Here is a 24,378-nt window from a genome sequence, read left to right as displayed (position 1 = left end):
CCGCCCCCTCCCCGCCGTGGCGAAAGTGCGGCGGCGAACCGAGCGCTGCTCCCGCCGCCGGCCTGGCCCGATTCGCTCCCGCAGATTCGCCACCGCCGCCCGCGCGGGTCCCGGCGCCGGAGCGGGGCTGAGCCCCGCGACGCCGCCTCGTCCCGTCCGCGTTTTTTCTCCTCCGCCTCCCCTTCCCTTCCCCGCTTCTCTCCGACCTTCCCCGGCTCGCCTTCCTCCCCTCCCCGCGGCCGTGGCGAAAGTGCGGCGGCGGAGGCGCAGGGCGCTGGCGGGCGGCGGCGGCGGCTCCGCTCCGGTGCGCGGCGGCTGCGCCCCCCCCCGCCTGCCCCGCCCCGCCGCGTCGCGGCCCCTCAGCGCCGGGCGATGCCCCCGGGGCGGCGGTGAGGAGGGAGAGCTCCGCCATGGAGGCCCCGGGGCAGGGCTGCGGGCCGGCGGCCGCCCCCCCCGAGCCCGGCAACGAGGCCCCGCCGCCCGCTGAGGCCTCCCCGCCCGGGGCGGCCCAGGGACCGGAGGACGGGCGGTTGCGGCCCGGCGCTAAGCGGGTGACGTTCCCCTCCGACGAGGACATCGTCTCCGGGGCGGTGGAGCCCAAGGACCCCTGGAGACACGGTAACGGCCGGGGAGGGGGGGGTGGGCACCGGGTTGGGCTCCGGGGTCGGGGCCGGAGAGGCCGGAGCAGAGGCCCCGGCTGCGGCCCCTCGGGCCCGGGGGAGAGATCCCCGGTTCCCAGCCGAAGCCGGGGTCGGGGGCCAGAGCGTGGCCTTCGGGACCCCCCAAAACCGTGGGCCCGGCCAAGCCACGGAGGCGAATCGGTGCCGATGGCGGGGAGCGGCCGCCCCCACCCTCCCAGCCATCGCAGGCTTCGGCCCGGAGGGGAGCTCCCGGCTTGGCCACCCTGCACCGGCGTGGTGGGAATGGCGGTGATGGTCAGGCTCCGCCGGCGTGGTGGGAGAGCCCTGCCCGGTGCCCGGCTCTCCGGCCGGGGTCTGTGCGCCCACCGCCATGGAGGATGGCGACGGTTCCGCGGCAGCAGCGTGGAGAAACCGGCGTCTCTTCCCCAAAGCGTTACCGGAGCTTCAGCTGCCCGAGGGAGGAGAAAGGGGACGACCTGGAGCTCCGTCCCTCCGAGGTCCCGAGGGTTTCGGTAACGCCACCGGATGCCAACGTCCACCCCAGCCCCTCCGGCAGCGCGGGGAGCTCGGCGCAGCGAGCAGACGAGCGTCGTGTTCCCGGGAAACATCCCCAAACGAGGGGCACGGCCAGAACCTGAGCTCCAGCAAAGCGCCGGCAGCCGTTCTCCCGGTGTTCGTCGATCCGCTGCCAGTGGGTGCCAGACCCATCGGGGGCTCCGCTCGAGGCCCCTCTGCCGGGCTGGGTGAGGGGGTTTGGACCGGGATCCCGAGAATTGCGTGATGTGACTGGCTGCAAATTTCAGGACATTCTTTATCCCGTACTGAAACACGGGAACCGGCTGGAGATACGGTGTAGGACGTCGCGCTGCGCTACGAGCGTGGCCATCCCAAAAGCTCCTCGCAGGCCGCTGCTCGCCAGGGTTTGCGCCGTGAGCTGCGTTTCTCTATCCCAAACCGAACCGCTGCGGTACCCGCCACCAAAAATCATCGGTCGCCGGCAGCCATGCCTCCTTTTTGGGAACCAAACAGGCCTTTCTTTTTATTTTTACTATGTCGCAAGCTAGAAATTGGGTTTTTCCTGAGTTTTTTCTAGTCGTGCGCCTCCTTGGGTGATGAGACCCGTTCCGGTTTCACTGCACGGACATCGGACGTGGCCTAAAGGGCGCTGGATCTCGTTCTGTAGCACCGATTAATTCTGGTTTTATTGCTCGGCGTTAGCCGGCTCGTCCCGAGGCAGTAACCCGTAGCCAGATGCCTCCGGCAACGGCGAAAAACCGCTCGCTAACGCGATGTTGTTGTTCGTGTGTCCTGCCAGCCGTGTTAATATGAAATTTCTGCCGCTCCGATCCTGCTCCGGATGAAGACGTGGTGTTTGCCTGGCGGAGCAAGCCCGGGGCTTGTCCCCCAGGCCCTTCTCCGCTGCTCCAGCACACGGACGTCGTTCAGCGCTCTCAAACGAGCCGCTCTGTTTCCACACGGCCGTATCCCAGAGGGAGATCCCAGATTCCTCAGCCGAGCTCGCCTTTCCCGAGGCTCCGGGCGTGCTGGCTCGGAGCTAAAAGCTTTCCCCGAAGGCATCGCGCCCTTTGGGTGTTGGGGACCTTTTCTCGAAAGCCGTTTAACCTCAAACTTCAGCCCCCGAAGGTGCCCAGCGTGAAGGGCCCGAAAGCAAATTTCCCCTCTGTAATTAGAGAGGAATCCCGTACGCTGCCGATCGTCCCGGCGCTGGGATTTGGGGAAGCCGGCGTCATCCGGGGCAGAGCCGGCATCCGGGACCTGCCTTTCCCTTGACTTCAGGAGCGCGTTGCCCGTGACACCGCTTTTATTCTTCCTCTCACGTGTGGATAATAACTGTTTCTATTCGGGGCTTTATTTATCTCTCATTCATCATTCGTCGGCTGAAATTGCTCGGGTGGATGCGCCTCTGCTCATTTAGCTTCCTTCTGGCTACTTGAATCCCAGCTCTCCTTGCCAGCCGGTACCGGCAGGGCCGGTTTTGCCGGGTGGCGAGAGGCTCGGCACCGCCGCTCGCACATCGGTTTGGGTCCTCCTCTCCGGTGCGCTTGCCACCCCGAAGCCCTCGAGGGTTTGGAAGAGGAAGGTAAAGAAGGCGTATGGTTTACCGCGAAGCTTCGCGCTACGCGACGCGAAGGAGGAGACGTGTTGAGAGCATCGTCGGCGTCGTTTACCGGGCAGCGGGGCTGTCTGCTCCCGGTTTCTCACCCCACGAGGCAGACGCTCGATTATTTTATAAACCGGCCATGTGTGAACGTCAGCAGTTCCCTCGCCTCTCGCAGAAACGCCGTGCTTGTACGCCGAGAGGCGGTCAGTGGCTTTATAGCATCACGTTTCTTACCGCATCAAGCACCGTGGCTTTTTTTTTTTTTTAAATATTCCTCTTTTTTTACCTTCTTTTCCCGCCTTGGGACCATTGCACCTTTAAAGCGTCCCAATCCCACAGCGCTACCTGAGCTCGTAGATCAGTGGCCTCTCGACAGACCCGTGTCGGGTTCCGTTCGTCAGCCCTCCTTTCTGTGAAACCTTGCCGATTAGCATTAATTATTTCTACCTTTAATTCTTTATTGCCAGGCTGCAGTACCGGCCTCTCCGCCGCCTCGCCCGGATCGACGTCAGGTTAAATTACGACGCTTTCTGCTCTGACCTTGCTCTCCGCTCCTTCCCTGCAGCGGCCTCGTGGCCGGTGGCTCTCTGCCGGCCCCGTACCTCCGCCGACGGAGACCCAAAAGACCCAAAAGCTCGTCACGTTTTTTCCCAACTTGTTTTCTGACAAACTCTGTCTTGATTTAAGCCCGCGCAAGTCCAAGGGGTTGGCTAGGATGGGATAGCTGCCTGATGTACCCGGAGAGGGGACGATTCAGGGCCAGACGCTGCTGCCGTCCGGCACCCCGCAGGCACGTGGTTTGTGGTGCCGCGGTATTCGTTGGGAAATGAGCCAGAGCACAAGACGAGGGGGGGAAGTGCCCCCTTATTTCCTTCCCCCCCCCTCCTACGGCTTCGCCAGCCGCTGTGTTAGAAAGCTCAGGAGCTCCGTGCTTGAGGAGAGGAGCCAGAGGGTTCCCTGTCGTCGAGACGTGTCTTCTGCCGTCTCTGATGGAAAGCAGGGGAGGGGAAAGACGTCCCCTTCGCCGGAGGAAGAGCGCATCCCGGTGTCGGGGTGACTCTGGCACTGCCTTCCTCTCCCTGCAGCGGGTCCCACCGGACCGAGAGCAAAGGAGCCGCTTGATTGCCGGCAAACTCCTCTGCTGGGGTTTTTTTTTTTTATGCTTCCCTAGAGAAGAAAATAATTTTCTTCCCGCTGCTGTTCCCCCTGCGTGGGAAGACGGGACGCGAAGCCTCGCCCGGGAGAAGCGGCAGCAGGATGCTCCCGAGCGGAGGCAAAGAGTGAGAGATCTCAGCTGGTGACCTCGGGGATGGAGGTAAATCGTTTGATTTAGATCGCGTTAAAGTCGCTGCCTGATCGGATTTTGGGACGTACTCCCCGAGCAGCGCCAGGGCAGGGACGTCCCGGCTGCCTACGTTGGCTCTCGCCTCCTTTTCCTTACGCTCTGCCTCCCGGGATGCGGCTCGGAGTCAGCGCAAACTACGCAAAGTGCGGCGTGAGCCTGTGAAAAATCAGTTTTCCTCTTCCGTGGCGCGCAGGCCGAGAAGACGAGCTGACCGCAGCCGGCGGCTAATGCCGCCTGTTAATAAATAACGACCTGTTTGCTTTGGCGTCGCGTCGTCCCGGGCTTGGACGTGGACGGAGGAGCAGGCGAAGCAAAACCCGCCGCGGGCAGAGCGGTTACAGGGCATGGAAATGCCGGGATTTAATAGGATTTAACGGTCGGTCCCCCCTCCGTGCGGTGCTTCCTCGCGGGCAGCGGGGCCTCTGCATCATCCCGATCCCCCGGGGGATTAAGTGCCTTTCGGGAGAGGTAAATCCCGAGGGATTTGGGGATCCTTTCCGGGGGATCCAGGTTTGTTGCTGCCTGAGTTGCAGCACCCCGGGGGGCTCCTCGTCGAGAACCGGAGGAAAAAAAAAAAAAAAGCCCCGAAGAGCTCGTAATTAAGGGCAAAACACACATAAACGGTGCTTTTGGTGCCTGGGAAAAGGAGAGTGGCACGAGGCCACTGTCATCTTTTGCAGGAAGAAGCGTTATCTGCATTTTAAACTTTATCCATGACTGTTTCTGGGTTTTCTTCTGAATTTTCCAGGCTTTCTCCCAGTGCTTTGTCAGCTGAGCGGCCGCGGTTTGTGTTTTCCGGTGCCCATGCCGTCACTGGAGCAGCTCCCGGTGAAGCCGGCGGCCGCTCTGCCAGGAGCCGTGGGCAAAAATTAGTAGAAAATTATCAGATGAAACACGTCGAGTTACACAGGAGGCTGGGAAATACTCTCGTTATTGCTCTTCGGATCTTAATCCACCGAGCAATAATAAAGAGATTAATTACTAAGGTAGTTAACTCTGTTTGGGGATATTAGCGCAGGGTTTTAAAATGGCAGAGGGGGTCAGGACGTGAGCGGGGTCAAAGCCGGTCGTCGTTTGAGTAATAAATCTTAGTTCTTCGTTAGGGAAATGTGTTGAAGTCTCGTGCAGCCGCTCTTCTCCGGGGGGAACCTGAAGCACCGTGAGACGAGCTCTGGTTTCCATCTCGTTTTGTCCTTTAACGTGGTTATTTTTGGAGCAGATGTTAAGGAAGGAGGGATCCAGGACGCTGTCGGGGATGCTCCGAATGGAAACCTGCGCGGTCTCCAGCCTGCTCTTTCTAAAACCAGATATTTGAAGCCGCGGGTAATTCCACCCGAGCTAGGAGTCGGCCACGCTTCGCTTGCTCAAGTCACCCGCCCAACCATGTGTAAATATGTATTTTATCAAACCTGTTTGCAGAACAGCTCTGCTTTTGTTTTACGGACGACGTCGGCAGCGTAAAGCCCTTCCGCCAGCTCCGGAGCAGCTGAAAAACACGTGCCGTGCCGCCGGATCGGCCTCAGCCCTCGCCTGCCAGCCTGCTCTGCCAAAAAAAAAAAAAAAAAAGGCTTTTCCCAGAAATTTCAAGGGTTTTTAGAAGACGGGTGTTACAGACGCTGCAAATATTTGCTGGTGAGCCGCAAGACAGAGCTCAGACAGGAAATATTAATACTGACTTGCAGGCTTCGTTACCACAAACGGGCAGGAGAGCGGCCCTTTGCGAAGGGGGAGAAGAGAAACGAGCAGGGATGGGACGCTCTAAAAAGCGGCGTAAAGATCGTTTTTAATTAAACCCCCTGATATCTAGCGAGGAAATTCCCTCGGAGGGTCTCGGTGCCGATCCTAAGGATGGATCGTTGGGGCAAAAGCGAGAATGTTTTTCGTGGATCTGAGTTTCGGAAGAGCGCGGTGGCCTCGGAGCGAAGCCCGAGCCTTGCCGGAAGAACCGCCGCTGCTCGGTGTTGGCGTTTAACCTCCTTAACGGCTTCACAAGAGCAAAACCGAGATCAAATCCCAACCGCCCCTACCAGCAGCCCCAGCAAGATGATCCGGAGCCGCCGCGGAAGGGTTATGGACCAGCTGGGTGATCTCCTGTCAGAAACGCCGCGGGGATTGCCGGGGGACGCACGGGGACGTGCGGAGCGGGTGCCGGGCTCGCCGGCGTTCTTGGTCTTGCCCGTACGGTTACGTTGCGACTCTGGGGGTAAACTCGGGGCGTTTTCCAGCACCCGGCAGATGCAGGAGCTGCGGGTGGGAACAGACACGGCACTGGCGGTGAAGCCCGGAGAAGATCTGGGAGCAGCAGGTGAGAGGTTCCCGCCGGTGATCTGGATCCGCTCGTGAGCCTCTAACCGCGTGGATGAAATCACGCCGGGATGTTCTTCGGAAACGGGGGAGTCGCTCCTGTCGCGCGGACCACGGCGTCAGCGCAGCTCTCGGCTCGCGCGGGACAGCGAGCTTCTCGGTGCACGTCTCTGCGTGAAGGCGGACGTCGGAAGCGGCTCGAGGGGACCACGAGATCTGTTACTTCTTCCCGCTGGGCTTCCAGCGAGGCTCGGCGAGTGCCGAGATGTGCCGGCACGTGCGCAGAGGGAAGCGGAAGCAAATCCCCGTCCTCCAGCAACGAGGGTTGTTAAAATTTCGGACTTCCACCCAGGAGAGGACAGAGCGAAGCATTTTACCGCCGGGAACTAATAAAAAACTAGATTAGCGAAGCGTGCTTGAGTTCAGATTTGGGGAGAAATCCTTCAACCAGGACGCTTTGGAGCCGGGTTCGCAGACGCTTGGATCACCCCGTGCCCCCTTGCACTCCCGGGGTGCTCGACCGCATTCGGACAGCGGCGACTCTCCTTCGCTCTCCTCGCTTTCCCAAAATCACGCTTGATTTTTTTTTTTTTTTGAGGAAAACGTTCACGTGGCAGATGGGATCCGAAATGTCGCAGCATGCTGCTAATCCCCTCGCTAACCTTAATATTTCTCTTATTTTTTTTCAGACGCGGGGCTCGCTCGGCCTCGGTGGATTTTTCTCCCCGGTGCCTTCTTCAGCTCCCGGGGAATCGACAACCCAGCACATCCCCGCGTCGCTTCGGAGGAGCGAATGCTTTCTGTCGCGTGGGGCTTTTGGGGTGTGAAAGCGGGTCTTAGGCTTCGCCTACTTAAGTGCTGGCTTGGGCTGTATTTAAACCTTTGCTGCTTTGCTCGGCCGGGCGTTAGTTGTCCCCGCAAACCTCGCCACGGTGGCCTGGAAAGGGTCGTAGGGCTAAAAACTGCCGAAAAGGCGTTTTTTTGCGTGGTGCGCCTGAGCCGGGGCGCGGCGTTGCCTCTGCCACGTGTCGCTCTGACCATGTCCCGCTGCAGAGGTGCCTGACGGGTTTGTTGTGAACAGGAAGAAGATTAAAATAGTCTTTTTTTGTTGTTGTTTGGTCGGTTGTTTTGCAGCTGGCAGTGCGTTTAGGTTTTTATCGAGCTCTCTGGATGTCGTAATCGTCGGGGATGGGAGGAGGGGGTTGCTTCGTGCTCTGCCAGATGAGGTTCCCGGGGAATCTGGTTTCTCCAGATCGTCTTCCGACCGAGGATGGCCTTAGTGTTTATTCAGGCCGATCGCCGAACCGAAATCGCGCCAAAAGCGGAGGTGGGCATCGCCTCACGTGGCTAATGATCCCGCGGCAGCTCCCGCCGCCCGCGTCGGCTTCCCCGGCATCCGGAGCGGCGGCATTACCCGTGATTCAGGGAAGGCAGAAGCGGTGAGTAAATGCCGCTTGGCTGCTTGGAGCCGGGCTCGGCGGCGCCGAGGCGGTGACGGCAAAAGCACCCCTCCCGCGGCTTCCAAACGAGGAGCTGAATTTTGAGGATGTATTTACCAGAGGATGACAACTCTCGGAGATTTTAGCTGATGTCTCAGACTGACCCCCCAGTCTGCCGCACGCTGTTCCGGCTGTCTCCGGAAGCCGATTAGGGAAAATCTAGAGTTATACGCGGGGGTGGATGCTCCCTGTCTGGCTCCGTGCCCGCACAGTGATCGCAAAACGATCGAGTGAAAAACCAAAGTTGAGTGAAACTAAAAGCAAGAGGAACGAATTCGACAGCGGTTTATTAACCACCGCAGCAACCTGCTGAGGGGGGCCGGGGTTTGTCATCCTGTAACTCTTTCTACTCCCGAAAGAGCAGCTCTTGTGCCAAAACACGGCTGGAGGAGGCAGGAGGTGCCGGCTACGCTCCTCCGGCCCCTCTTCTGCCCGAGCAAGACGGGGCTTGCTCCCGTAGACGTGTTCGAGCAAGCTCTGCTCAGGTTTTCCTTCATTCTGTTGCGTTCGGACATCCTTAATCCTTGTAATCTCCTTGCAGGCTCCTCTCCCGGCGGATAGCGGCGTCCGACGGGGAAACAGGGACGTGTCGATCCCTGCAAACACCCCCGTAACCTCAATTCTTACCCTGTGCTTTTTCAGCCCAGAACGTGACCGTCGATGAAATCATGACCGCCTACAAGCAAGCCTGCCAGAAGCTGAACTGCAAGCAGATACCCAAACTACTGAAGCAGATACAGGTATAGCCGGTGGAGGTGCTGTCCCAGCACCGAATGATCACGCACACCCCTTTATTACACGACTCACCGTAGACTTTTACAGTCACTGGCGTGTCACACGGGAGCAAAAGCTCCCGTTTTCATAGCACGAGCAGGTTTCTGGGCAGGTGAAGCTTGCTGCAGAGAGCAAAAGTGAAGGAGCTTGCTCGCAAAATATTATGCGTAATTTAATGTTCTACCAGACCCTGTTTTTTCCCCTGCCGAAGCTGCGTCCATCTCCTCGGGCTGCTGTGCGGGGGTAGCTCCAGCCCGGCTGGCAGCGGCGGGTGCTGGAGGTGGGCTCCGACGTCCCCGCTGCCCCCCCCCCCCTCCCGGCACGCCATCGAGCCGGGGGACGAGACTCGAAGGGGCTCGTTTGCAAAGCGGTTTATAGCTCGGATGTTATTTTAAATGGAAATCTGCGCATGCGGTCGGGGGAAGGAAGCCCGCGGGGAGACCGCGACGAGGGCTGTGGTTTGCCCTGCTCACGTGGGGTGAATAAAAGTCCCATTTAAATGCTCAGGCCTGAGAGCAGCACGCTGGAGCACGATGTTCAGAGCTCTTCCCTTGGCCTGGGAGGGAAGAGTTTTGCTTTTTCACCCGCTGTGCCTTCCCCAAGCAGCTCCGGTGCCTTGACAGACCCTCATCTTCATCAGCCACCCTTCCTCGTAGACCTCCAAGACCTTGTCCCGGGGAGGATCACCAGCTCGCCCTGTGCCTCCAGCCTGCAAAGCGCCGTAGGTGGCAGCTTTGCTTTCGAGTGAACCACGGGCTGGGAGTTCCCATATCCTCTCTTCATTTGGGGGAGGATTTGCCCAATTTGTCACGTTACCTCGTTATTCTACCACACTCATTCCCCTTCCCCCCCCCACCGCCCTCCTCCTCCTCCTCCTCCTTGAGTATGAAATGCTGCTTTTTTTTCTTTTGCAGGAATTTAAAGATCTGGCTCCCAGGATAGACTGCTTAGATCTGAAAGGTAAGCTCCTTTTCCATCACCAGGGGATTTTCTTTCTCTTCTGGGCAATCCCGGTGTTTCATTCCGTCGGTGCGGCTCTTGCTGGAGTCGCGGTCCCAGCTGGGGCTCTTGCAGGCTAGAGCGGGAGAGAGCCTTAATCCCAGCAAGAGCAGAAAAGTAAGTACCGGAGGTGTTTCTGTACGAGGAGTATTAACGTCCTGGTCGAGGAGCACCAAAACAGCAGCAGAATAGCTTCAGCGGCCCCTCGAGCAGCGGACTGTCCCTCACCACCTCCGAGCACCGTCCTCATATACCCCCTGCCTCCCGAAAGGGCTCGTTCGGGGCACGAGTTAGGGCTGAGCGGAGCGGGTTTGGTGGAATACTCCTCCAACTGATGTATCGAAACTCCTCGCCCCATGGGAAAACTGGAAAGGTGTTCCGGTTAATTCTTCTTACGGCAAACGTCTTTGGGAACGGTGGCTTTTGTGGAGCATCTCCCCTGGGTCCAGGAAGGAGAGGAAGAAGAAGGTCATCTTCGCTTCCCTGCGAGGCAAATATTTTCCAGGGGGTTCTTCTCCTAGCAGGTCGCTGCCTCTCTCCTCCTGCCTTCTGCTGGTCTCCTTCCCTTCCTAAAGAGCCTCTTCTCCCGCTCTGCGCTGGGGGATGCCTCCCAAAAACAACCTGGCAGACGGGCAGCAAGAGCGGCCGCGGAGCAGGGATGCTCCCCAGCGCAGCCCGGGAGGAGACGGAACGGTCAGCGTTGACCGGAGCGTTCTTCCTTCGTGGAGCGATGGTGTTGGCGTTGCTCCTCTCAGCGTCTGCCTCTTGCTGAGGTCCCGCCCGGGCCGTCCCCGTTTCCCACGACCCTCAACGGGTGTGCGAGTGGTTGGGGTTTGCTCCGGCAAACTCCGGCTTGGCTCTGGGGACAGAAGCCGTTTGCCGGGGGCTGCAGCCTTGGGGTTTAATCCGTAGCACTTGGTGCCTGTTGTCGCTTATTCGGTGTTTGGGGGGGGAGACCCAAAGGCTGGGGAACCACTTGGGAGCTGCTGTTATCGAACCCGAGAAAATACCTTGCTGCACGGGGAGCCGGGGTGTCCGTGTCCTGAGCTGATTCGCCTGCCGGAGGACAGACGTGCTGCTGGAGGAGTAACAACACGAGCTTGCCCAAACACCTCCCCACAAATAAAATCTTTTACAGGCCCCGTCACCGTCATTTGGACTCAACTTTTGCCAGACAGGATTTTATTTTGACTTCTTACAAATCTCGGAGTCGTCGGCTGGCTGGGCAGCCGGAGCCCGCGTCCCCCTTCCCCTAGAAGTGGGGGTTTCTCGGAAGACCCCAAGCGATGCCGAAGCCCGGCTGCTGGTTGCTTTCTGCCGTTACCCGCGACAGGACGCCGGCACAGCCCAGGCTCGGCCTTTAGCGAAGGGATCGTAGTCCCCCTCCGCAGCGCGCACTTTGCCTGACCGTTTCCCCCGCCCCGGCGCGCAGCCGCTTCTCCCCTGCGCTGGATCCCCCTCGCGATGGTTATCCCAACAGAAACAAAGCTCTGGGTTTATTTTAAGCTGCTTTCCACCTTTTTCGCTCGAGCTGGCGTTGGACGTGGCCTCCTCTCGCTTGGAGACGTTGGAGGGAGCTGACGAGGGACTGCAGCTCGCCCCGGTCTCGTTGAGTGAATTCCCAGCTCCGCAGGGTGGGATCGGCCCGTGGCTTGGCTCCGGCGTGGAAAGGGCGATCCGTTTGGGAGGCACAGGCTGGTTCCCCATCGCCGTCGCCTTCGCTGACGAGGCGATACCAGCCGGGCAGGGGCCGGTGGGACGCGGGCCGGTGGGGCTACTGGAGACCCCAACGGGCCACCGTTTGCCGCTGCGTTTTCGGCTTTCGATGTTTCAGAGGGGGTCGGTGGGGTTGCAGCGCGGACCAGACCGTTCTTCCTACGGCGGGCAGGATCTGCTGGCGTTAGGAGGAAAGGCAGAGCTTCCGCCGCCGCATTTGCAGGTCCTCTCCTCCCCAAATACAGTTTGCCTGGCGGAATCACCCACTGGCAATCGATGCGGCGTCTAAAAGCAGCCAGCCCAGATGGTTATTGGGGAAAAAGCCCCATTTTTCAACCAGAAGGAGCTCGTGCAGTGGTTTTGGGGGAGGCAAAGCCCCGTAAGCCAGCGGGGATGAGCTATCGTGGCTTGTCTGCGGGCTGGCCGGCACCTCGGGCCTCGGAGACTTGCTGCCCCGCAGGGCTGGTGAGGACGGTCCTAGGAAATAAGCAAATGAATAAGTAAATAAAAAGCTCAAAGTCTTGGGAAATGTTCTCAGAGCAGCTTGTGCCAGCGCTTCCCTAAATTGAAACGTGAATAATTTAATTTGTCAGAGGCAGCAAACCAGCGTGCGTATTTACAGCGTGCGGGCAGGGATTTAATTTCGCCCCCGTGGTGCTTTTATGTAGCAAAAGGAGTAATCGGCCGGCCGTTAGTTCGTCGGCGGAGATGCTGGTAGCGTAATTCCAGATGGGCTGAAGCTGGCGAGGGGCTGGCTTGTTGGGAAGACGACTGTCTGCCCAGCGGCGAGGCAGAAATCCCGGCTTTCGAAAGCATTGCCCCTGTGGCTGATCTGCGTTGGGCGAGCGACCGCGCTGGTTTTTAGGTGGGTTTCCAAAAATCCTCCGAGCTTACCGCGTGTAACCCAGCGAGAGACGTCCTTTCCGAAGTCTCCCTGCGGATCCCTCTCCCGGCTGCTGGCGAGCCCCGGCGCGGCGGTCGGGGCTCCCTGCCGTGGCCGGTCCCCGTTTGTTAACGAGAAATACCCATCCGAGGTGATGCCTTCCGCGCTGGGCCGGGCTCGCGTGAATAAATCAACGTGAATGCCCAAAATTGGGTTTGAATTTCCCTTCAGGCGGGGTGTATGAAAGGTGTGCTGCCTCCGAACGGGGGAGAAAGCCGCCTTTCCACGTGTCCTTGTCCTGCGGCTTGGGGCTCTCGAGTTCACGGCTGGACGTGCCCTGCGCGTTACGTGCCGAAGCACCCAAATTCACCTTATTCTGCTCTTTCCCCAGGGGAGAAGCTGGATTACAAAGCCTGCGAGGCGCTGGAAGAAATTTTCAAGCGGGTCCAGTTCAAAATTGTTGATTTGGAGCAAACGAGCTTGGATGAAGATGTAAGTGGCCGTGACCTCTCCCGGTTTCTCGTTCCTGTTTCGCAGCTAACGCGAACCTCACGGGTTTTGTCGTCGGTCCTTAGCTCCTCCTGAGCGCTGACTTATTTTTTTGGGTCTGTATTGTGTCACTGTACCCGTTCCCTTCATACCCGCGCTCTTATTTAGCGTGGTTTTATTAGTTTAGTAGATTATTATCTGTTGATGCAGCATTTGCTGCTCCGAAAGGAAGAGGTTGACTGCTGGCTTTGAAGCCCGGATGGCCATGAAGCTCCGAGGCATTTTAAATACGTATTTTAAAAGCTCTTCTGAAAGCTGAGGGGGTTGTGAGTAGCTCTCAGACGGCTTTTCAGGGCCGAGGATGAAGTTCAGGCTCCCTTCTGCACGTCCCGTCCCATCCCGACTTGCCTTCCTCCTCCCTCGCAATGCCTGGGGCCCTGAGTTCAGGTCCCAGCGGGTAAGCGGAGGAGGTTAGAAATTAAGGAAGTGGTTAAAAATTATTTTAGCCAGCTCTGATCCCGAGCTCGCCTTGCCCCGGAGCATCCCCTTTCAGTCCTTGCGTCTCCAAGGCTCGTGTTTTTCCCGCGTCGTCCATCCCTACCCCGAACCTGCCTTCAGACCTGTCTTGTCCGTGTTTGCTCGGAAGCCCGTGATGCCTTTTTTTCCCTCCCCCCCACTGCTTTTTCCCGCTCAAGCAGCACTTTGGGAAGGCCCAGGAGCCACGAGGTTCTCGGGACCGCTGCCCCTACAAAGTGGGGGAAAATGTGACTTGGACGGTGGCTCTGGTCCCACCCCGTGACGGTGCTGGCTCCGAGCCGCGGCGGTTTCTCGCTGACCCCGTCCCATCCTGCGGCCGTGCTGACGCAGCCGGCCGGCGTCCCGCCTGACTCGGGCACGGTCCCGCTGGGCTGCCGGGGCGGCCGCAGGACGGGGCTGTTTGGGGGATGGATGAGTCCCCTGACGGCGGCGCGGACGTGCGGCCGCAGAGCAGGGACGGGCTGGCTGAGCTCGTGACACCTTTGGCTGTAAAACGATCCTGTGCTTCGTTCGACTCGTTATCTTGCAGCGCAGGAGGAACGATTATACGTTAATAATTTAAACGTGTCCCGTGGCTTCAGAGCTGGGCGGTGCGGGCAGAGGTTGCGTTAGAGCGAGGCCGTCTGCAGAGCGCGAGCTGTCTGACGTGGCTCCGCATCTGCTGCCGGGGGAAAACATCCACGGAGGGTTAACACCAGCCCCCCGCAGCCCTGAGACCTCCCGCTCCTGTCCCCCCATCCCTCCGATTTACTCCGATTCACTCCGCATCAGCAGTCTTTTTCCCCCGGGGAGTTAATCACCCAGTACCCAGATTCTTCTCCTCCTCCTTTCCTGCCGATGAGCAACCCCGTTTCCAGCAGAAAGTCCTGTTGTTCCCCAAAGACCTGTTCTTTCTCTTGTTTGCCTTCATGCTGGTGTTTTCCAGTCCTCCAGGTCTCTCCGCATAATTTTTCGGGAAGCCTTGCAGCGCTTTTGTGGCTCTTCTCTGCCCGCTCCAGCATACATTTCAGCTAATTTTCTCCGAAGAGGCTCATTATGTAATTAAGCAAATTGTTCCGCTTCTGCCGTAGGAGCTTTAGACATTTCACAGGCAAGAGTCCTGCTCTGCTAATCCCTTTCACTCCTAACCCTGCTATAAGTCTTGGGTTTTATACCTTTTTTTTTTTTTTTTTTTATTTTTTTAGCCCGATTGGATTATCGGGTGATTTCTTGGCTGGGGAAACGTCGCTGCTGCCTGCGGAGCTGGACAACCCCGCAGGGAGCTGACAGGCACTGGGCCGATAGCCCGGCCTCAGCTCAGGTTGAATATCCAGAAAAAAACCCAAAACAAAACCATTTTTCCACGTTCTTGGAAGCGGCGTTCCAGTGCCTGCGCGTCCCTGGTGCCGTAACCTGCTCTGACCGAGTTCGCTTTCTCTCCCGGTGCCGAGAGGGGCAGGGTGGGGGTTGAATCCCTCCATAAGCTGCCATCTCGGGTTCGCTCACGGAAATCTTCGCCCGCAGGCTTTACCCCGCGGGGCGGTTCTGCCGGCACAGCCTGCGGCGGGATCGGCTACACCGGAGCCATCATCCCATCCCAGGCCTTGCCGGGTCCCCGTCTGCCCGGGTGACGGTCCCCGAGCACGTGCCCGATGGCGGGGGCACGGGGAATATGGCGAGATGCCTTTGGTTTTTTTTTTTGTCCTCCTGGAGTATCCGTGGGCAGCAAATCTGCAGAGAGACCGCGGGGGGACCCGGCTGTGCCGTGGCCGGGGGAGCACAGGGGCTGCTGGGGGCTGGCACGGGGTGGGGGGGGGACGCAAAGCCCGGTGCCAGCAGGCACGGGGACGGGCGGACTCGTCACCTGAGGTGCTAATTCGTTTGCGCTTGAGGTTGAAGGAAGGGCTGCCTTGGGGAGGGGGGGATGCGGACTTTGTCTGCAAGAGCTTAATGACGACGTACCGGAGCGGTGACGTGAGGTCGTGCGAGAGGCGTCCAGAGGAGCCGGCCTGTGCCTGAGCCGCTTGCATCCCAGCCCAGCAAAACCTCTTTTTTTGTTGTTTTTCTTTTTTTTTTTTTCCCCTTTCAAATCCCGCTCAGCCTCTGCCCGTGTGCTTAACGCAGCTTTTCCGTCTGCCTTTGTTTTGCAGGGCGCCTCGGCGTTGTTTGACATGATCGAGTATTACGAGTCGGCGACGCACCTCAACATCTCCTTTAACAAACACATCGGCACCCGAGGCTGGCAGGCAGCTGCCCACATGATGAGGAAGGTTTGTGCTCGCTCACGAATATTTTCAGCACCCGCTTTAACTCCCTCTCGGGTGAGTCTCTCGAAAGACTCCCGTGTGCTTCCCCAGACCGTACGTGTGGTTTTGTGCTCGCTTGTCCAGAAAACCACCCGGTTCACGAAGACCTGGTTAGCCCAGGCTCGGAGGCAGGAAAAAAAACCTCACCCTTCCCACTCGCCACGAGGTTGCTTAATGCCTCGGCGAGCACCCCGAGCAGAGAAAATGGAAATGCAGATCCCAGCAAAAAAAAAAATCAAAAGCAGGCTGTTATTAGTGGTGTGCTTGCAGGGTCAGCCTCTGGAGCTGAGTAGTCATTATCTTTACGGCACGATGACTAGCGCCGGTGTTTGGCTTTTGCAGGGCTAATTAACCTCATTGTTCAGCGCTTGAATTCGCTCCGAAAGCCGAGCGCAGAGGAGGCAGCGTCCCGTGCCTCCTGCTCAGGGCGCGGCGCAAAAACCACCCTCGATCCGCAATTACCTCTCGACCTGCTAATTTTAATTTCGGTGTTACCGATGGTTCACCCGGCGCGTTGCGCAACTCCGGTTGGAAAGCTGCGTCTCCGTAGCGTTCCCCGCCACGCAGGCGTCTTCCCGGTGGGGCTGATATTGGGAATTGGAGCTCACGCGGTAGAGGCAATGCCCACCCCGTGTTTTGGAGAAGCCAAATGTCGCCAGGCGGTGCTGGCCGACCCCGTAGTGATGCTTTAAAACCGGCCGCGTGTACGCAGGTGCGGTGATGGAGCTCGAGACACCCTTGGTACGGCTGCAGCTTGGGGCTTTTAATTTCTGGGTAGGCGAGGGAGAATCCAGAGGTGTGAAAGGGCTTATGTTAGGACAGAAAATGGTAAATCGGCCAAACAGAGGCCGTTGGCATGCCGCAGATCTCGAGCGGGAACAGACGGCGCGTGCGAAGCCAGGGAAGGGTCTTAGGGCTTGGATCCAACCCCGGACAAGGGACACGTGGCTCGATGCCTTCCCAGACCCCGGATCCGGAGAGCTCAGGGCAGCACATCCTCGGATGTGTGAGGATGAGGGAAGCTTTTCTTTGGAGAACGCGAAGCTGCTACGGTCACCCGAAGCACATCCTCCCCGGTGCCGTAGCTTGAGGGTGACGGCAGACTCGGCACGGAGGCGATTCTCCGGGAGATAAGGTGTTTATCTGGAATAGTGTGGTTCGAGCGTGGAGCTCGGTGCGGGCTGTCCCAGCCCGTGGGGTTATCCGAGCGGTTCCTTCTGGCTCTTTGGCTTTTATCTGAAGCCCGTAGGGTGACCAAAACAATGTTTCGGATTAGCGTAAGTCATCCCAGGAGCTCTTACCTCAGCGGCCCGGTGGCCGGGATGAGACTCAGCTTGGAAAACAGCTTGGCCTTAAACCTGACCTAGCAAAACAGCCAAAAAACCAGCAGCCGAGGCTGCGCGGGGCCGAGCGCTGATCCCTCTCGTGTCTTCCCCTCCGCAGACGAACTGCCTGCAGTACCTGGACGCCCGAAACACGCCCTTGCTGGACCACTCGGCACCCTTCGTGGCACGTGCCCTGCGCATCAGCAGCAGCCTGGTTGTCCTGCACCTGGAGAACGCCAGCCTCTCGGGACGCCCGCTCATGCTGCTGGGTGAGTCACCGGAGAGCGGGCACCGAGTTCGGGCATCCGCAGCGCCCGCCCGTGTCCCAAAACGGGGCGGGATGCCGGGTGCACGGGGCAGAGCAGTGCCGACGCCGGGCTCGCCGTCCTGGCGATGCGGAGCGGGGTCTCGGGGCGGTCAATGCCAACGCGGCGGCACCGGCGTCTGTCCCGGGTGGGAGGTCGGGTGTTTCTGTGCCAGCCCAGCCTGCGGGCAGTGGGTGTAAGGCAGCGCTGGGCGGCCCCCGTCGTTAAGCTAATGAATTAGCAATAAATCACGGCCGGGCTGGAGCTAATGGCAGTGTTGTGATAGCAGCGATGAGCTAAGGGCTTTGGCAGGGGAGCGTTTCTGGGGTTTATTAGGTTGGCCTAGCTGGAAAAAGGCGATGTGCTGGCGAGGGCACATGCCGTGCGTGAATCGATAACGTCTCCGGCCGCGGGCAGCCCCTTCGTGCTGACCCGAGCCGCCGCCGCTTCCCTTTGCGGGTGGGAGGGCAAATAGGGGTTTGTGCTGCTGGCCGAACACCTTGGAAATCCAGCCGGGGATTTCAACCGGCATCCCGACTGTCACCGCCGTGGGTGGCGATGCAGCCGCGAGCGCGTGCACACTCTGTGGCACCGCGTTGGGCTCGGACGGGCGTGAGCGCTCGTAACGGCACGGCCAGGACGCTCCCGGGCCCGCGCGTTGTGACCGCTGGGTGACCACACGGGCACGCCGGCCGGCAGCGCCTCTTCTCCCAGCCGTCCCGGTGCGGGATGCGGGTTGAGGTGTTGGTTTTCCGCCTTTTCAGCCACGGCTCTGAAGATGAACATGAACCTGCGGGAGCTCTACCTGGCCGATAACAAGCTGAACGGGCTGCAGGACTCGGCTCAGCTTGGCAACCTGCTGAAATTCAACTGCTACATACAGATACTTGACCTGAGGAACAACCACATCCTGGACTCAGGTGAGGGCCCCTCGCTGCTCCTTCCGGCAGAGCCCCGATTCCCTGGAGTTTTCACCCGGTTTTAAGGCGGGGAGGAACCCGGCTACGAGACGCATTGCTCTGGGGGGGCCCCAAGCTGAGCCGAAGCAGGAGGGTTGCGCAGAGCAGCTTCAAAAGGATTTTGGCAGGGTAAACCCCTCGTTTTTTTAAAGCTAAGATCGTTGGAGAGACTTTGATTGCTTCCAAGGCCGGGCTGCGAGGTGCACGGCCGCTTCCGAAGGCAGGGAGAGCCGGGGATGCCTCGAGCCTCGGAGTCACGTCTTTCAGCTCCCTCCATCTCTCGCTCCCATCTGGTTTTTCTCCTCCTCGCTCCCCAGAGCCAAACGAGCGGCCAAATCTAATATCAACCCAGGAATTGCGAAACAATTCCAGCCCGGGCTTCAGTCCCGGCTGGTTCTGGTCGGCGATGCCGATTACTCAGCCGAGCGCAGCGGTTTGGCAGAGGAGCCGTGGTTGCTCCGCGCGAGCTGTGCCGGCTGCCTCCGGGTTGGGTGTAAAGGTAGCCGAGCGTGACCGAGTCGGATGTCGCCGGCGCTGTTGTGGCCACCCATGCTCCCGGATGGGTCCCACCCTAAAGTACAAATATTAATTTGCCACCTTCCAGGTCAGCTGCCACGTCCCTCACATCTTTGGGTGCTTAATAACGAGCGGCGCCGGGGCTGTACGTGTCGGAAGGCGCTTGCTGGGCGTTGCTGTGGGTTTCTGCAGCATCGCTGGCGTTGGGGTGCTGCGCGTTTATCAATTAAGTGCGTTTGCAGCAATTTAAAATGCCTCGGCCTGGGCAGGATCGGACCAGGAAGGTGTACGGAGCGGCGGAGGAGCCGCCTCTGCAAACCGCTCCATAACCCCGTGTCTGGCGAAGAGGGGGGACGGCGACCCAAAAGGAAGGAGCGCCCACCCTGCCTCCGGTCTCCGCCTGCAGCCGGGTGCCACCCCACGTCCCCCCCGTGCCGCGAGCGGGCGCGGCGGGCGGGGAGTCACCCTGAGCGCGCCGCCAGCCCCAAGCGTCCCCGCGCCTCCGGCTGCCTCCCCGGGGGTTTCGTTCCCTGCTCCGAAGGCTCCGGCCTAGCGCCAGTTAATTTTATACGCCGAGAGGTTTAATCGCTTCTTTGCGCGCAGGGGAGCAACGCGCTTTGCCCGCAGCCGAGGTCAAACCAAGCAATTGGGGGGGAAGGGGTTTGGAGGGGGGGGACGGCGTTGGGAGGCGCTGCCGGCGCCGGAGCTTGGCGTAACGATGCCGTGGCTTTCTCCGTCGCTGCCCGGGCGCTGTCGTCCTGCCCGTCCGTCGGCTCGGGCAGCGCCGGAGCAGAGGGACGGAGCAGAGGAAGCAAGGAAAGCCCTGTTAGAGCTGGCAGGGGAGGGCTGACCCCCCCGGCTGTTTTCCAGGCTTGGCCTATATCTGCGAAGGGCTGAAGGAGCAGCGGAAAGGGCTGGTCACTCTGGTTTTGTGGAACAACCAGCTGACTCACACCGGCATGGCCTATCTGGGGATGACGCTGGTGAGTAGATCTCGGCACCTTCCTGGGGGTGACGGCTTACCGACGGGCGCTCGGCTTTGCTCTCGGCGACCGCCGGGGCCGGATCCGGGCGGCGGTGGGAGCGTACCGGCCGAGCGGGTCGGCACGACGTGCCCCTGGTGCTGCGTCAGAGGAGAACCTGTCCCTTGTCCCCCCTCCGCTGCTGCTCGGGCGTCCCCGGGCTGGGTTAGAGGAACAACCGTGAATTAAACCCGCTCGGGCTTGGGACGCACCCGCCGTCCCGTCCGCCTCGAGCTGTTTTTCCCCCGGGTACCCGCAGCCTCACACGCAGAGCCTGGAGACCCTGAACCTGGGCCACAACCCCATCGGGAACGAAGGCGTCCGCAACCTGAAGAATGGGCTGATCGGGAACCGCTCCGTCCTTCGCCTGGGCTTGGCGTCCACCAAACTGACCTGCGAAGGTGGGTGGAGGCCGGCACCCGCCGGCTGTGCCGACCGCAGCCCCGGTTTGGCTGGCAGCTCGCCCGTCGGAAGCTCTGCAGGCCCCGCAGAGCTTCCCTTGCTCTAGACCAGCACGCTCTGGTCCTTGAGGAGGTGGCTTGGTCCGGCTCGGCTCAGCCCTGCGGCTGCGTGGGGTCTCTGCGGGAGACACGGCCCGGCTCTAACCAAAACGCCGCAGCCGGCCTGTCCAAGGCCACCTCCTCCCTTGGCTTTGGTGCCTCTGGCGTCTTCTACGCCCCGCGGAAACCTTTTTGCCGAGCACGCAGGGTGCCTGGGAGCTGGCACCCAGCTCCCGCCGGCATCCACCGTCCCTCCCAAAACACCGAGCTCCGCTAGACGCCACCCCGAGGAGCACCGTCAGGGGACCGGCGGTGTCACGCCTCGTTCCCTGCCCTCACCGGCGGCTCTCCTGTCCCGCAGGCGCCGTGGCGGTGGCGGAGTTCATCGCGGAGAGCCCGCGGCTGCTTCGCCTGGACCTGCGAGAGAACGAGATCAAGACGGGCGGTCTCATGGCCTTGTCGCTGGCTCTGAAGGTCAACCACTCGCTGCTGCGCCTCGACTTGGACAGGGAGCCCAAGAAGGAGTCGGTGGGTAACGCGCCCCCTCGCCCACCCCTCTCTTGCCCTTTCGGGGGGCGGATCTCGTTGAGCCCCCCCGGCAGGAAAACGCCATCCTCGAGGGTGACGCCTCCAGGCTTCCGCTCGGCTCCGCCGCTTTCCCGTTTTTCAGCCGAAATTAATTCCTGCCCAGCCTGCGGCCACGTGGTTTTGTGCAAAGCTTGGCCTGTAAGGTATCGGCTGCTTCCCGGCCGGCAGCCCTGCGCTGGGATGCTGAACGCACCCCGACACCACAGCTCGGGTCGGGGGGGATTTCGGGGGGGTCTCCGGTCCAGCTCCCTGCTCCGAGCCGGACCCGGCCAGCACGCGTCACTCGGGGTCCTGCTCCACTGAGTGTCGAGCATCCCCCGGGATGAGAATCCCACCATCCTGGTGGCGATCGCTTTGAGAAGCCCTTAGGGAACTCGATTCTCGGGCGATTTAATTGTTTCTTGGGGAAATATCAGTCACGTCTTACAGGGGTGGAGATAAAACCCACCCTGGCTGGAAAATAAACGTGAAGCCGATTGTTCCCAGACGGCCGATTCCTGAACGTTCCAAATAACTGACGGTTTCTCTTCCCTCGCAGGTAAAAAGTTTCATCGAAACCCAGAAGGCTCTGCTGGCCGAGATCCAGAACGGCTGCAAGCGCAACTTCATCCTGGCCAAAGAGAAGGAGGAGAAGGAACAGAAGCTGCAGCAGTCGGCCTCCATGCCGGAGATCACCGTGACGGAGCCTCTGGAGGAGGGTCCGGCAGAGGATGGCCAAGACGACAGCGCCGCCTCCACTCCGGAAGAGGGGGAAGAAGCCGGGGAGACCCCGACGGCCTCGGAGAACGGGGATGCGGAGCCGGCGGAGGACGACGACAGAGGCGACGTGACGGACTCCGATTCGGACACGGACGAGGAGGCGGACGCTGGGTTAGAGACGAAGGACTTGAGCGAACCGCCGAAACGCCCCGACTCCGCCGACGGTGCTACCGCGCCCCAGCCGCTGCTGTCCCCGGAGAAGCCGAGGGACCGGCCGCCCCCGCTGCACATCGCCGAGGAATCGCAGCGTGATGCCGGCACGGGGAGTCCTGCCGCCTCTCCGGCCTCTGCACCCTCCCAGGGAAACGAGAGGAGGATTTCGGTTTCCAGTCCCGGGCGAGGCCATAAAATCTTCGTGGTGACGCGAGTGGAGAGCCTGCCGGAGCGAGCCACCGCTGCCGCGCGCCCACGGGAGGACGCCGATGCCGCTGCGAAACCCGCTGAGCCCCGGAGCCCGGCTCTGGCCACAAAACCTGAACTGCCGGCACCCTGGGCAAACAGAGCGGTTCCCGAATCCGCTGCCGGCTCGGCAACGGCGCCGGCAGCGCCGAGCGCCGGCTCCAACCCCGAGCGGGGCGACGCCGCGGCCTGCGAGAGCGCGGCCCACGACACTCCCCTCCCCAACGGGCTGAAGACGGATTTTGCGCGAGCGCTGCCGGAAGCGTCCTCGGACGGCGACGGGAAAATGGGGAGCTGCGCCGCCGAGCACGGTAAGAGCTCCAGAACTGAGCACCCCTCCGGCCGCTCTCCCCCAAAATCAGCGCGGCGGAGCCCGGGATGAGCGCGGAGCCGTTCCCCGCGCCGGCTCTTCCCCGGGGCTTTAAATCCCCTGCTCTTTCCCGAGGGGGTGCCCACGGGTGCAGTAATTTGTTGCTGGGGGGGGCTTTTCCTGGGGGAGTTTTAACCCCAAGTGAATCTCCCCGCACTTAGGAGCTTCGTTCTTTGAAGCGCTCCTTAATTAGGCTCCCGAACGAGCTGAGCCCGTTGAGCCTCTTCGTTAGCGATCGGGCTAACGCGCCGCGTTCCCCCGCGCACGTTTTTTTGGGGGGGGGGGGGAGAGGAACGGGGAAGGCGGGCAGGCGAAGGAAACGGCGGCCCTTTGCTTGCAGAGCTGAGCTGCTGCAAGAACGAGCAGGAGCTGGAGGAGCTGCTCCTCGAGGCCAGCCAGGACGCGGGGCAGGAGCCGCTGTGACCGCAGGTGAGCGGGGACAGGGGCTGGGGACAGCCCCGGGAGCGTCCACGGGGCCGGGGACCCCATCGCCGCTCTCTCTCCTCTCTCTTGCAGGTCCTCGGGGCCGCTCGGCGTCGAGGGGAGGCTCCGGCGTAGCTTTATTCTCTTCCCACTCCACGCAATGATTAAGAAACCAACCTCGGGCTTCAGGACATAAGGGTTATTTTACAAATATTTTTTTTCCCCAAACAGTTTCCTGCCCCCAGACTCTTCCCCAGGCGCCCGACTCGCCTCCCCTGCGCGGAGGGACCCTGCTGTGGCCCCAGGGCGACGGAGGGAAGGGAAGGAGAGCAGAGAAAAACGACCCGGACGGGGACGTCCCGGCTCCCAGCCGTCCCTGCCCTCGCTGGACACTACCCGACACCTTCGCCTTTTCTTTTTCTATCTTTCTCCGAGGAGGAGATCCCGCGCCGGGGCGAAGGCGGCACGGCCTCGGTCCCACCGGGAGGTTCAAACCACACACTACAGGCACCGAGGCGCCGGCGGCACGGCGGCACGTGCCGGGAGAAGGATGGAGGGCTGCGCGGTCGGGTGCCGCGGCCCGCGGGGGAGCCTCTTGTCACTAAAGATACCCAGGACAGGCTGCGTCCGCAGCCACAATGGTTATTTATTTTTAAGTTCCTTTTTTTGTTTGTTTGTTTGTTTGTTTTCGGTATATATTTATCATCAGCTGCAAAGATACTGGGGGGGGGGATTTAGAGGATGGTGGTAGAATTAATTAATTCCTTCGGGGCTAACCTGCAACTGAACTCCTGCTCCTGGGCTGCCGGAAAAAAAAAACCCCAGAAACACAAAAAGCGGCGTTGGGGGAGCCCCCCCCCTCCCCATGCAACCCCCCCCCCCCCACCGGGGGCTGCGGCTTCCCGAGGGCTGCCAGGCCACGAGCCGCTTCCTCGCAGCCGGCTGCGCCGGCACGCCGTCTTCCCAGCGCGGTGGGGACCCCCCCCTTGGTTGGGGGGGTGGGGTGGGGGGGCGGGGGGTCCGAGATGGGAACCCCTGGCCGTGGCAGGAGCCGGTTCCCGGCTGGACGGCGTCACCCGCGGCGTCCTCTCCCTCCCGCCTTCGGGAAATCCGGCCGGCGAGGGCCTGCCGCGGCCCCGGCGTGGGGTGGGCGTCCGCTTGGAGGTGACACCCAGGGGACCCCCCCCCCCCCACCTCCCTGCGCCCCCCGGGGCTCCCTCCGGGCCGGCGGCCGGTTTTCTCAGGGAGGCTGCGGGGTGGGGGGGTCCTGCCCGGCGTCGCCGCCGAGGAGGAGGAGGAGGAAGAGGACGCATCGCTTTTCTTTCTTAAGTGCAATAAATCTATCAGGGAGCTGGGGGGGGGGGCTGCGGCGCTGACACTACGGCGGGGGGGGGCCGGCGGCCGTCGATCTGCTGGTGTTCGTCATTTCTTTCTGTCGTGTATTTTTGTTAACACTGTTTTCTATTAAACGAGATCTGCATTCGTCACCGACTCCCCCCACCTCCCCCTCTTTTGGCTCATCCCGTCTCAAAAAGCAGCTTTTGGGGGGGGGGGGGGGGTGTCTTTATGCCTCATCTGTCTCTAAACCCCCCAAAAAATTAAAGACACCCCCCCCCAA

At 60.8% G+C, this 24,378-nt stretch overlaps 1 protein-coding gene across 1 annotated transcript; it reads left to right on the top strand.

Moving 5' to 3' along the window:
• Positions 1–142: 142 nt before the first annotated feature.
• Positions 143–24,241, top strand: PPP1R37 (protein phosphatase 1 regulatory subunit 37). The gene is made up of 13 exons (XM_075490116.1): positions 143–618; positions 8,554–8,651; positions 9,600–9,645; positions 12,675–12,775; positions 15,439–15,558; positions 17,038–17,188; positions 17,989–18,144; positions 19,570–19,682; positions 19,981–20,122; positions 20,583–20,749; positions 21,348–22,278; positions 22,678–22,766; positions 22,854–24,241. Exons 1-12 carry the CDS (start codon positions 411–413, stop codon positions 22,758–22,760), a joined length of 2,316 nt encoding a protein of 771 aa, XP_075346231.1. The 5' UTR covers positions 143–410; the 3' UTR covers positions 22,761–22,766; positions 22,854–24,241.
• Positions 24,242–24,378: the final 137 nt, after the last annotated feature.

The sequence above is a fragment of the Mycteria americana genome, unplaced genomic scaffold (assembly GCF_035582795.1).
Source record: "Mycteria americana isolate JAX WOST 10 ecotype Jacksonville Zoo and Gardens unplaced genomic scaffold, USCA_MyAme_1.0 Scaffold_43, whole genome shotgun sequence".
Classification (NCBI taxonomy): Eukaryota; Metazoa; Chordata; class Aves; order Ciconiiformes; family Ciconiidae; genus Mycteria; species Mycteria americana.
This window is presented reverse-complemented; position numbering and strand designations above follow the sequence as displayed.

Bases quoted from the DNA above. Each gene is read 5' to 3' on its own strand.
- PPP1R37 (XM_075490116.1), top strand. From the start codon at position 411: ATGGAGGCCCCGGGGCAGGGCTGCGGGCCGGCGGCCGCCCCCCCCGAG. The intron at 18,145-19,569 runs GTGAGGGCCCCT...GCTGTTTTCCAG, and splicing joins CAACCACATCCTGGACTCAG to GCTTGGCCTATATCTGCGAA. The intron at 19,683-19,980 runs GTGAGTAGATCT...GGGTACCCGCAG, and splicing joins CCTATCTGGGGATGACGCTG to CCTCACACGCAGAGCCTGGA.